We start from the raw sequence: 13,364 nt of genomic DNA, 5'->3' as shown, positions 1-13,364 counted from the left end.
ACCTGCTCTGGACCAGACAATCCAGTGATTGGTAATATGAGCAATGATCCAGGCTGTTGGGGTATGTTGACACGCCTTCAACTAAGTCACCTGCTCTGGACCAGACAATCCAGTGATTGGTAATATGAGCAATGATCCAGGCTGTTGGGGTATGTTGACACACCTTCAACTAAGTCACCTGGTCTGGACCAGACAATCCAGTGATTGGTAATATGAGCAATGATCCAGGTTGTTGGGGTACGTTGACACGCCTTCAACTAAGTCACCTGCTCTGGACCAGACAATCCAGTGATTGGTAATATGAGCAATGATCCAGGCTGTTGGGGTATGTTGACACGCCTTCAACTAAGTCACCTGCTCTGGACCAGACAATCCAGTGATTGGTAATATGAGCAATAATCCAGGCTGTTGGGGTATGTTGACACGCCTTCAACTAAGTCACCTGGTCTGGACCAGACAATCCAGTGATTGGTAATATGAGCAATGATCCAGGCTGTTGGGGTATGTTGACATGCCTTCAACTAAGTCACCTGCTCTGGACCAGACAATCCAGTGATTGGTAATATGAGCAATGATCCAGGCTGTTGGGGTATGTTGACACGCCTTCAACTAAGTCACCTGGTCTGGACCAGACAATCCAGTGATTGGTAATATGAGCAATGATCCAGGTTGTTGGGGTATGTTGACACGCCTTCAACTAAGTCACCTGGTCTGGACCAGACAATCCAGTGATTGGTAATATGAGCAATGATCCAGGCTGTTGGGGTATGTTGACATGCCTTCAACTAAGTCACCTGCTCTGAACCAGACAATCCAGTGATTGGTAATATGAGCAATGATCCAGGCTGTTGGGGTATGTTGACACGCCTTCAACTAAGTCACCTGCTCTGGACCAGACAATCCAGTGATTGGTAATATAAGCAATGATCAAGGTTGTTGGGGTACGTTGACACACCTTCAACTAAGTCACCTGGTCTGGACCAGACAATCCAGTGATTGGTAATATGAGCAATGATCCAGGCTGTTGGGGTATGTTGACATGCCTTCAACTAAGTCACCTGCTCTGAACCAGACAATCCAGTGATTGGTAATATGAGCAATGATCCAGGCTGTTGGGGTATGTTGACACGCCTTCAACTAAGTCACCTGCTCTGGACCAGACAATCCAGTGATTGGTAATATAAGCAATGATCAAGGTTGTTGGGGTACGTTGACACACCTTCAACTAAGTCACCTGGTCTGACCAACCGATCCATTTAGTCGCCTCATATGACCAGCATAGGTTGCTATAGACCAGTTCTAACCCAAAAGCCTCTTACATCTAGCAATCGGGTACTGGGGACACATTCTACCCCGTGTCCCCATTGTCGAATGTGTCAGTGAGTGACTGAAGGTCTGAAATATTGTAGCAATATCATGGTGTGCAGTAAATAATTTAGTCTGTACCAGGAAAACTGATGACTGAAAGCATGAGCATTAATATATGCTGTTGGGGTAAACTTGCAGTCAGTGAAACAACAAGCAGAGTTTACTGGTGACTGGTTCTAACCCCAATTAGCCACTGGGAGATAGGAATGTCATCACATCGACTATCATGTATGAAAAACATTCAATAGCGATAGAAATTGGCAGTAGTCCCATAGTCCTTGCCACACTGCCCACTAGTTAAGGTATCATAAGGACTAGGTAGACACAATTTTATGGATAACAACTTCTTTAATACAGTATAATTTTAATACAGTAGCTGTTATCCATAACATTGTGTCTACCTTGTCATCCGTCAACTTCTAAGTAATGCCTATCAAACAATTTATCATAAGGACTAGTGGAAATTTGACATTTTTAAGGGTTTTGCTATATGATATCATCATAAGGACTAGGGGATAAAGATGTTAGTTTCTATCGCTGTTCAAACACACACGAGATGTTGATGAATGCTGTTACCTTTGACTGGGTCGAGAACCATCCCTGAGAATCCAAGACAGACACCGAGCACCATGCTGCGGCCTGCAACAACGATGGTGGCAGGCAGACTCCGTGGTTGCTGCTGCATTCGTGTACGTCGCTTCTGCAACAACAAACACACTGTCATCACCAACTCAGATTGGATGTTCTGGTTTATAACAAGCGCCCTTATAAGTCTTTGGTGATAACTTTAGATTGTGAGTTGGTGCCATGTTTGGGTCAGTGACTTAGTAACATCTGACATTTCTATCAACATAGCAGCCATCATGTTATAATGGTGGGTTGTAGGAAGGACAACACACAGCAGCTCTTCATCATCAGGATTTAAATCTAAATCGGCAAACCCAGATCTAAAACCATGCAGACATCAGTCCCTTCTGTACTCACTTCTGCCAACATGACATCAAACTACAGTAAACTACGGTTATAACAAACTCAAAGGGGCCACTAAATTTAGTTCGTTATAACCATAGTCTGTTTTACACACCTTTACAGCATATACAGCAAATGGACGGAACCAAAAAACAGTTCATTATATCCGTCAGTTCATTATCAGCATGTTCATTTTAAATGTAGTTTACTGAACAATGGTTATACCTTGACCTACAAAACTAGATGTCCAGAGGATCCCAATAATTAATTTCAAAGGCCCTTACAGGAAATATGAGGGTTCTGTGAAGTAACAAAATGCTGTAGTGTACTGTATTGTAACATTTGATACTTATTTTGATTACAGGACCTTCATATTTCTTGTCAAGAATTTGGTGGTAATTAGAGTAATTATTTGTGTTGATCGGAACGCAATAAAAGATTTTTTTTGCATCCATTCTATACATTTGTGCATAATGGAAGCACATTTCTGTGTCAAGGGAATGACTGTAGGCAGCCATGTTGTTAACTTGAGTCCAGTAAATTAAAAATGGAGAAATGCATCTTCAGAGAAGAAAGATTTTACAACTGTTTTGCACATCCTATTTTTGTTATCTTGTACACATGAATCACTACAGTGCCATAGATTCCAGACACAAGATACTCACCCTCTTGTAGTCTTTGTCAAATGAAAGTGAAGCTAGGGCGTTGCCTAGAGATCCTGTTACCAAGGCAACAGAACCAGCAGCACCACCTGAGAATAAATGACAAATTTGTCACTGCTGCCTTGGGTATACCATACACTTAATATCTGTGTGGCAATTGAAGTTTGATTATATTATATTATTATATTATCAATTTGTATCGAACATTTTCCTAATAATAACTGCTAAAAATGATAACCGGGTCACTGGATCAGTGTGGACTAGATTTTAGATGGCCAACAGTCACATTACCATCCCCTCCTACCGGGTACCCATTCACTGATGGGTGAACAAGGCATTTCAAACAAAGTCCTTTGCCCAAGGGGTGAGTGAGTGAGTGAGTATGGTTTTACTCCGCTTTTAGCAATATTCCAGCAATATCACGTCGAGGGACACCAGAAATGGGCTTCACACATTGTACCCATTTTGGGAATCGAACCCGGGTCTTCGGCGTGACGAGCGAACACTTTAACCACTAGGCAACAGACCACCCTAAGGAGACACCACATGTGCTTCAGTGTGGGGCAGGACTGAAGTCTTAGAAACTCTCAGGAGACAAGCTACTGAACACAGCCACCCATCCAACTACTCTCCGCAACAGAAGTTGTTTAACTTAACCTGATTTATGACCTGTGTGCTGTACACAAGACCAAGCACCACCACAGGAGATTTACTCAATAAGAAAAGGTTGTGACGGTAGGTTGGAGACCTACCAACAGTATTGCCCATCAGACTGTGTACACCCCGACTAAGACTTTCAGCAAACTCATCCGAGCCTTGGATAGAACCCTGAAGACAGAAACATCAACATATACAGATATGCTATACAATCCTATAATTGTTTTATTATATAATAAAGAAGGAAAGTAGATTCAGCATATCAAACAATAATGCACAGACAGATAGGATTGGCTTAGGTTTGGAAAATACCACTTCCGGGTAATTCCCATTCTATTTTTATTAACTCAAGTCAATACTGAAAATTATGACCCCTTCTTGGCCAATGAATAACGTGGAAATAATTGTATAATTTAAAAAATAAATAAATTAATGTTCATATCTTTGACAGCAATGTATCCGTGTGAGTGAGTAATAAGATTTTGATTATATCATGACCTATGTCAGCCATAGTGATGTCAGTCATACACTCTTACCACTATGAAACCCAGCAGTAGGATGCTGACAGACTATGCACAGTAATGAGATGGGATTTGAACCCATAGGCAGCAGATCCTGGCAGCTAAGGGACACAACTCTGCAGGTGAGTTGTTGTAGCTTAGCCAACTGGGCCAGTTTGGGCCCAATCTACATTCATTCTACATTCTATGTGGAACATAAGATGAAAAGAAAACTAACTTTACAGAAGCTTAAGATGACTAAAGCACATGATGATGAAGATAAAGATAATGGTAACGATAATGATGAATATGATGATGAGTATGAGTATAAAAATGATAAACATGGTGATAACGATGATGAACATGATGATAAAGATGATGATGAAGATGAAGAGAAAGGTGATGACAAAGATGATCATGAAGATGATGACAAAGACGGTAAAAAAGACGATGACAAAGATGATGCTAAAGATGATGCTAAAGATGATTATGAGAAAGAAGATGATAAATATTATGATGAAGATAATTATGATAAAGAGTGAGTGAGTGGGTATGGTTTTATGCCGCTTTTAGCAATATTCCAGAAAAATCACGGTGGGGGACACCAGAAATGGGCTTCACACTTTGTACCCATGTCGGGAATCGAACCCGGGTCTTCGGCGTGACGAGCGAACGTTTTAACCACTAGGCTACCCGACCACCCCAATCATGATAAAGATGATGATGATGACGATTATGATAAATATGATGATAAAGATGATGATAAAGCTGATGAGAACAAAATACCAGGAATGGCTCATAGAAGAAGTCTCCGAGTCCCTGGGTGAAGTCCCGCACTAAACCATACGGATTGCCCAGTACGTCAAGCCCCAGCACCAGGACATAAGCTTGCTGCAAGGCCTGCTGGGTATAGTGGGAGCGGATCTGTGCTAGCAGCTGATTGCTTGACAGCAGAGCACCTCGGCGTTGGAAGTAAGCCATTCTGAAAATATGCAATGTTGGTCAGATTACAAGCCAATTGGCCCCAAAAGTCTAATGTTAAGATTACAGCATTCAACCCCCCCCCAAAATCAGCAGAAACTACTCACTTCATTTAGCCAACCAACTAGGAGTCTCAACACTCAAAATCCAATCTCGTTAATTAGACACTTGTAAATCGGCTTTAGCCAAAACTTATGATTGGAACCCATGTTGAAACTACTTTATTTCGTTTATCGGACATAATTGTTAATCCGACATAATCGTTTATCCGACATAATCGTTAATCCAACATAATCATATTCAACCAAACATGTCGGATTAACAGGACTTGACTGCATATCCTTTTGTGACTCATTTGAATCCATCCTAGCCTAACAGCCTAGAGGTTCAGCTGAAACAGTACTCAGCCATTGATATAAGATCTATGTACCTGAGCTCAACAGCTTTGATCTCAGTGAGAGTAGCCCCAACTGAGTTGAGAAAGAAGTCCACGATGTCGGAGGTGAAGGTCGAAGGCTTCTGGTTCACCATGTGCGGAGTTCCATTCAGTGAGAAGCTCACCCGCATCTAGCAAGTGGAGAACAGACAGTGCATTGTTGGAACTTTATCACACAGCCAAATGTCTTTAAGTGCAGTGAGTTGTCAAAATGGCTGCTGCTGGTAGTTAAATAATACTCCTGTTAATTGATTAGTCCAAAGTAAATTAATTGAAAGTGATTCCTTGGTCTTTGATTTCAAACTGAAAACCTATTCATCTGTCCTTTCAAGAAGAATGAAGTTTGACGATCATGTATATTTCAAAGCAGTTCTCAAATGATGAGCCACACGACTGTATGTAGATCGCCTGATTGTTGAAGTATTTGTAACAAATATGTCAAACCACAAATAAAGATAAGGTCATAAAGGTCACAAAACGGTAAGATATCTTAAATGACACCAACAGCGGATACCCGGGTAGGGTCGGGTAATAGGGGAATGGGTACCCGGTAAATTTGGACTCGTCCCAGCCCTACTGGGATCTCTTCTAACCCAGAATCCCCAAAGGGCATATAGAAGACCTTACCTTGAGGGGGGACAGATGCAGGAACTCGAAGTACACCCTCTGGGGCCGGGCTGCAATCTGAGGACAAACACTCACGTTAAACAAGGTCGTAAAGGACAAGTGGCTGAAGGGAGATACATTTCTAATAGAAAACAAGCCAATACATACTTTGTAACTTTAGCGTGTGATTATCACACTGAGGATGAAGGCTTGACTAAAGCATGAGTGAGTAACTGTTCTTGTACACAGAAGTTAGAAATATTCCAGCTGTAAATAATGTGGGCCAGACACACCAGAGCTTGATGACAGGAGCAAGAGTCGGCCTACAAGGATACATGGCACAGAGAGACTTCCCAATCCCCATTTAAGTCTTACAGCAGCACCGGGCCATGAGGAGAGGGTCAAGTAACAACTGTCATAGCATCCTGCATCACCAGTGTATTATAGCTCCATTCTGTTCAGATAAATAGCTTGGACCCATTGGCAAACATAGCTTCATTTGAGCCCAATGGCACAATGCTAAAAATCACCTCAATTCAAATAACCCTCATGAGTGGGAGAAGTTCTGTAAGAAGCTAGTGTTGGTTGGTTGGTATGTTGTTTAATGCCGCACTCAGCAATATTCCAACTATATGAAGGTGGTCTGTAAATAATCGAGTCTGGACCAGACAATCCAGTGATTGATATCATGAGCATTGATCCACGCAATTGGGATCGATGACATGCATCAACCAAGTCAGCGAGCCTGACCACCCGATCCCGTTAGTCGCCTTTAACGACAAGCATAGTCACCTTATACGGCAAGCATGGGTTGCTGAAGACCTATTCTACCCCGGAATCTTCATGGGTCAAGAAGCTAGTGACAGGAGAGACGGGAATACTGACGTCACATCTGAACGAAGACATATTGTCAAATAGGTCCAGGGTATTTATCGTAAAGCAATGGCGCTACAATACACTGGATACTTGAGGACGGATCCTCTTTTGAAGACACTTCACTTCTGTAGTTTTAACCTAATCCTTTAATGCCAGAGTAAGACACAAGGTCCTCACCATGACATCAGCGACCTCCTGCAGCGACCTCTGGGCTACCAGCAAGTCGGAGTGCAACTGGTGGCTCTGTAACAAACAACACCATTACACACTTCAACATAGGTTACACACTAACATGTACGTCCTACCTTCCAAGATGGCTAGGGTCCTGGACATGTACAAACATCTAGCACTGAAATGGCAGTGATGATGTACTTAAAGAAAACTGTCTGCAGTACTTGGATTATGCATCCATTCTAAAACAAGAAAACTGCATTACCATTATTTCCTGCCATGGGGCACATTAGAATTTTGTTTATTAATTTACAGCACCAATTTTCAAACTCAATCTTCACAAGTGTTTCATAGATAAGCATGCAAACTTTCATTCATGCAACTTTAGTAGCTTCTGAGTAAACTTGTCCCCATGGCATACGTTTGCACTAAGTAAAATAACATGGATCAATGGCTGTAACTCTGTAAAAATAATAATTTACGGGACCAATTTTCAAAACTCATTTGAGATAATAACCAGTAATGCCAGTTCATTTCTCTGACTCAAATAGTTTTTGACAAAATTTGTCTCCTTTAAGAAGCAGACAGACGAACAGAAGGACAGACGAACTCCGTTCCCATATCCCCGGCCCCACTTCCAGGCAGGGGATAATAACGTTATTTTATCTTTGGGGTCTGGATAAAAGAAACACATTTAAAAAGAAAGAGCTAACAGGTTTGTGTCTTAAGTTGGACTATATCCATTATTGCTTTGGCATCCATCTTTTTCTTAAGTGGCACTGGAAGAAACATCCTCCTTAGAACATCACATATTATCGTGAATATACAAGGGTATAGTTGACTGACCTCTGGTGGCGTGGTATATAGGCTGGAGAACACATCCAGCAGAGACAGCACAAAGCCCTTGTCCACACAGATGTTGAACTCCTGGATGAGCACCTTGAAGTACCTGCACACAACCTCACTCCGTCATACAAACAGTCAACATCGTTGTTGAAACTCAGTGTTTAGAAACAAAAGAAATCAGCATATCAACAGGCTTTGTTATAATTGATAGTCAAATCACAAACTGATCTCTATACTTCGAAATACACAAAATAGCATGTATATTTCATCCTGATACATGCAGAATTCCCTGAGTAATGGTGAAAATGACATTTTCAATAAGGCTGCTATGTTTAAAGATGGATCAGATTTCTTTGAACATTGCTAGGAATAGAAAACTCCAGCTTCATAAACCACAAAGTTCGAGTGGAAATTTCGAAAATGCAGAAAATTTTAATAGGCAATAGCTTGGTCAGAAATCAGAAGACACCAAAAACAGTATTTAGGTATATTATTTTCATATTCCAAGGCTTTACTGCATAACAAATTTACAAAATGTAGATAATAGCTGAGGGAAAAACTGATAATTCAATAGTGCTGCAATAGCCAATTCTTAGAGAAACTTTTTCTGGTGTCACCCACACAAATAAGATTCAACTTCATAGGCCTTATTGTTTACAAGAATTAGCCAGAAATGTTGAACTTTGAGTTGATGTTCACCTGAATGTATCAATGTTGCGCTCCGGCACTGTTCTCCTCATCAGACTCAGCTCTATGAACGGCTTCGTCCCCGTCTTGCGGAGGATGTACTGGGGTATCGGAGCAGGACACAGCAGTGTCGGGAAGTACGCATCTGTTAGCTGGTTGTCCAACTGTAACAAGAACACACACAGTCAGAGAGTTAGCTTCCACACATAGTAACACAGTGACCTGGAGCTTCCACACACATTCAGAGTGACCTGGAGCTTCCACATACAGTCACAGGGTGACCTGGAGCTTCCACATACAATCACAGGGTGACCTGGAGCTTCTTCACACATTCAGAGTTACCTGGAGATTCCACACACAGTCACAGAGTGACCTGGAACTTCCACACGCAATCACAGGTTGACCTGGAGCTTCTTCACACATTCAGAGTTACCTGGAGATTCAACATACAGTCACAGTGTGACCTGGAGCTTCCACATACAGTCACAGGGTGACCTGGAGCTTCTTCACACATTCAGAGTTACCTGGAGATTCAACATACAGTCACAGGGTGACCTGGAGCTTCCACACACATTCAGAGTTACCTGGAGATTCAACATACAGTCACAGTGTGACCTGGAGATTCAACATACAGTCACAGTGTGACCTGGAGCTTCCACATACAGTCACAGTGTGACCTGGAGCTTCCATATACAGTAACAGGGTGACCTGGAGCTTCCACATACAGTCACAGAGTGACCTGGAGCTTCCACATACAGTCACAGAGTGACCTTGAGCTTAACAGGAGGTAACAGTGAAGATGTTAACAACGATAGTGAAACCCACCAGCATGGGCTGCTGACAGACCACGATAGTGAAACCTACCAGAATGGGCTGCTGACAGACCACGATAGTGAAACCCACCAACACGGGCTGCTGACAGACCACGATAGTGAAACCTACCAGCATGGGCTGCTGACAGACCACGATAGTGAAACCCACCAGAATGGGCTGCTGACAGATCACGACAGTGAAACCCACCAGAATGGGCTGCTGACAGACCACGATAGTGAAACCCACCAGCATGGGCTGCTGACAGACCACGATAGTGAAACCCGCCAACATTGGCTGCTGACAGACCATGATAGTGAAACCCACCAACATGGCCTTGGATCATCAGAGGGAGTCCGTGAGTGGATGATCTCGGGTTCTGTTGCAGTTGATGATGGTACATACCTGCAGTCTCTGTACCCTTGCGTAGACACTCATATGATGCTCAGAGTGGCGGTACTGGAACCACACTCCAGGGTGATGGGTTCTTCTCAGGGCCCCCATGAACGGCTTGGACATCTGCATCTTTACCAGATCAGCCTAGAAACAACACAAACAAATGGCTGTATCTCCATTGTGCACATTCACAAAACCATGTCATGATGTGAATCCAGTCCTCACTACCACACAGCTGTGACTTTTACCATCTGCTACTGACTGAGGACTACCTATACAATTACAGTTCACTTCATATCTTGGTTCAGAAAATCTTGTCCCCTGGTCCCTGGTCCTTGTCTTGCAGGTTTGCATGATCCTGGTTTGCTCTTTTACAGGTCCTCCACCCACCTCCATCTGGTGCCCCCTGTCCTCCACCCTCCTCTATCTGGTTCCCCATGTCCTCCACCCACCTCTATCTGCTCCTCCACACACCTAGCACTATCTGGTCCTCCTTGACTTCCTGTTCTCCCACCACATTATCTGGTCCTCCCAGACCTCCACCCACCTCTATCTGGTTGTGCAGGTCGGAGTGGTCCTCCACCCACCTCTATCTGGTCCTCCACCCACCTCTATCTGGTCCTCCACCCACCTCTATCTTGTCCTCCACCCACCTCTATCTGATCCCCCCTCTATCTGGTCCTCCACCCACCTCTATCTTGTCCTCCACCCACCTCTATCTGATCCTCCCCTCTATCTGGTCCTCCACCCACCTTTATCTGGTCCTCCACCCACCTCTATCTGATCCCCCTCTAACTGGTCCTCCACACACCTCTATCTGGTCTTCCACCCACCTCTATCTTATCCCCCTCTAACTGGTCCTCCACCCACCTCTATCTGACCCCCTCTATCTTGTCCTCCACCCACCTCTATCTGATCCCCTCCTCTATCTGGTCCTCCACCCACCTCTATCTGGTCCTCCACCCACCTCTATCTGATCCCCCTCTAACTGGTCCTCCACCCTCCTCTATCTGGTCCTCCACCCACCTCTATCTGATCCCCCTCTAACTGGTCCTCCACCCTCCTCTATCTGGTCCTCCACCCACCTCTATCTGATCCCCCTCTAACTGGTCCTCCACCCACCTCTATCTGGTCCTCCACCCACCTCTATCTGATCCCCCTCTAACTGGTCCTCCACCCTCCTCTATCTGGTCGCCCACCCTCCTCTATCTGGTCCTCCACCCACCTCTATCTGGTCCTCCACCCACCTCTATCTGGTCATGCAGGTTGGCATGGTCCTGCTCGCTCTTCCACTGGTCTTCCAGCCATGTAGCCAGCTCCACGTTGAGGATCTTCCATCGGTTGTTGACCTCGACCTCCCACATGGAGGGACTGCTCACCACAGACAGCAGCGCCACCTCGTGGTACATCTGGTTTATGACGGACACGCTCAGCCCCTCCATTGAGACGAAGGCACAGATGCTAGACTGTTCTCCCTCATTAAGCTGCAAACAGATAACAGAGATACAACCATCGGATCTCTGCCAGGCACTGCAGGAGATTTCATTCTCAACAATGGCACAAACTGTGAAGAATTGCAAAAGTTTAAAACAAGATATTGTGAGTTGTGTGCATTCTACTAGCGCCTAGATTGCGGCATCTAATTCAACCATGTCAAAACGAGCCATGCCTTATTTAGGCAAGTTGTAGCATTATCAAGCTAATACAATAATAAGTCTATAGTTCACTTACAGTTACTTCAACAAATAGTACCAGTACTTTATCCAGCTTAGTGTACAAAGAACATATACGAGAATATCATGAATGAATTAACTCAGTAAATATTAAGCATAAATCATGCAGGTTCGTTACAGCAACAAAGAAAGCTAGACTGAAGAAGCTGTATGATCATGCACAGATATATCTCCGTGTTTACAAATATATCACTACACAAACACAAAAAAGATATTGCTATAATAAAAAAGCTAATGGCATAAATGTAAACTATTTGGGCAAAGATATGTTTGAAGGTTGGGAAAGGTCAATCCGCGGGATGAGGATCTTGTGACACAAATCACAACTCAACTTGGCACAGTAAAGAGCAAAGTACGAGCGTAATATATATCCTATCCGTTTACATGCCAACAAATATGGAATTAATGGAAAAACAGATTTTAAAAAGTTGAAGAAAATATCCACCTGAAAACCATGTAATAGAAAGAAGATTGAAAATGTACTGCCATCAAATGGTGAAGAGCAATTAAGAATGGTTATGTGGACAAGATCTTTGTTGCACAAAAAATTGAAATTTGGTCAGGTCACAGTCAAGAAGAATGACACACATACACACAGTTAGGTCACAGTCAAGTAGGATGATACACATACACACAGTTAGGTCACAGTCAAGTAGGATGACACACACACACACAGTTAGGTCACAGTCAAGCAGGATGACACACACACACACAGTTAGGTCACAGTCAAGTAGGATGATACACATACACACAGTTAGGTCACAGTCAAGTAGGATGACACACACACACACAGTTAGGTCACAGTCAAGCAGGATGACACACACACACACAGTTAGGTCACAGTCAAGCAGGATGACACACACACACACAGTTAGGTCACAGTCAAGTAGGATGACACACACACACACAGTTAGGTCACAGTCAAGTAGGATGACACACACACACACAGTTAGGTCACAGTCAAGTAGGATGACACACATACACACAGTTAGGTCACAGTCAAGTAGGATGACACACACACACACACACACACACACACACACACACACACACACACACACACACATTTAGTCAGGTCACAGTCAAGAAGAATGACGCACACAAAAACACTTAGGTCACAGTCAAGTAGGATGACATACATACACAGTCAGGTGACAGTCAAGTAGAATCACACACACACACACACAGAGTCAGGTCATAGTCAAGTAGAATGACACACACAGTCAGGTCACAGTCAAGTAGAATGAGTAGAATGACACACACACACACAGTTAGGTCACAGTCAAGTAGGATGACACACACACACACAGTTAGGTCACAGTCAAGTAGGATCACAAACACAAACACACGCACAGTTAGGTCACAGTCAAGTAGGATCACAAACACAAACACACACACACACAGTCAGGTGACAGTCAAGTTGAATCACACACACAGTTAGGTCACAGTCAAGTAGAATGACACACACAGTCAGGTCACAGTCAAGTTGAATCACACACACACACACACACACACACACACACAGGTCACAGTCAAGTATAATGACACACAAACAGTCAGGTGACAGTCAAGTTGAATCACACACACACACAGTTAGGTCACAGTCAAGTAGAATGACACACACACAGTCAGGTCACAGTCAAGTGGGATGACACACAGAGTCAGG

At 43.5% G+C, this 13,364-nt stretch overlaps 1 protein-coding gene across 1 annotated transcript in view; it reads right to left on the bottom strand.

Annotated features, from left to right (window-relative positions):
• LOC139473885 (intermembrane lipid transfer protein VPS13A-like) overlaps positions 1 to 13,364 on the bottom strand; it is a 142,649-nt gene that overhangs the window by 5,655 nt on the left and 123,630 nt on the right. Inside the window, exons 71-81 of the mRNA XM_071256675.1 lie at positions 11,213 to 11,449; positions 9,975 to 10,109; positions 8,772 to 8,923; positions 8,073 to 8,175; positions 7,233 to 7,298; positions 6,201 to 6,257; positions 5,568 to 5,704; positions 4,943 to 5,138; positions 3,752 to 3,827; positions 3,003 to 3,088; positions 1,945 to 2,068 (exon numbers count right to left, since the gene is read on the bottom strand). Of these exons, the coding sequence (XP_071112776.1) occupies positions 1,945 to 2,068; positions 3,003 to 3,088; positions 3,752 to 3,827; positions 4,943 to 5,138; positions 5,568 to 5,704; positions 6,201 to 6,257; positions 7,233 to 7,298; positions 8,073 to 8,175; positions 8,772 to 8,923; positions 9,975 to 10,109; positions 11,213 to 11,449 (1,369 nt within the window). The remainder of the gene's footprint in view (positions 1 to 1,944; positions 2,069 to 3,002; positions 3,089 to 3,751; positions 3,828 to 4,942; positions 5,139 to 5,567; positions 5,705 to 6,200; positions 6,258 to 7,232; positions 7,299 to 8,072; positions 8,176 to 8,771; positions 8,924 to 9,974; positions 10,110 to 11,212; positions 11,450 to 13,364) is intronic.

The sequence above is a fragment of the Haliotis cracherodii genome, unplaced genomic scaffold (assembly GCF_022045235.1).
Source record: "Haliotis cracherodii isolate W230 unplaced genomic scaffold, xgHalCrac1.p SCAF_3, whole genome shotgun sequence".
Taxonomy (NCBI): Eukaryota; Metazoa; Mollusca; class Gastropoda; order Lepetellida; family Haliotidae; genus Haliotis; species Haliotis cracherodii.
Note: the sequence above shows the minus strand (reverse complement) of the source record. Positions and strands in the feature narration are given on the sequence as shown.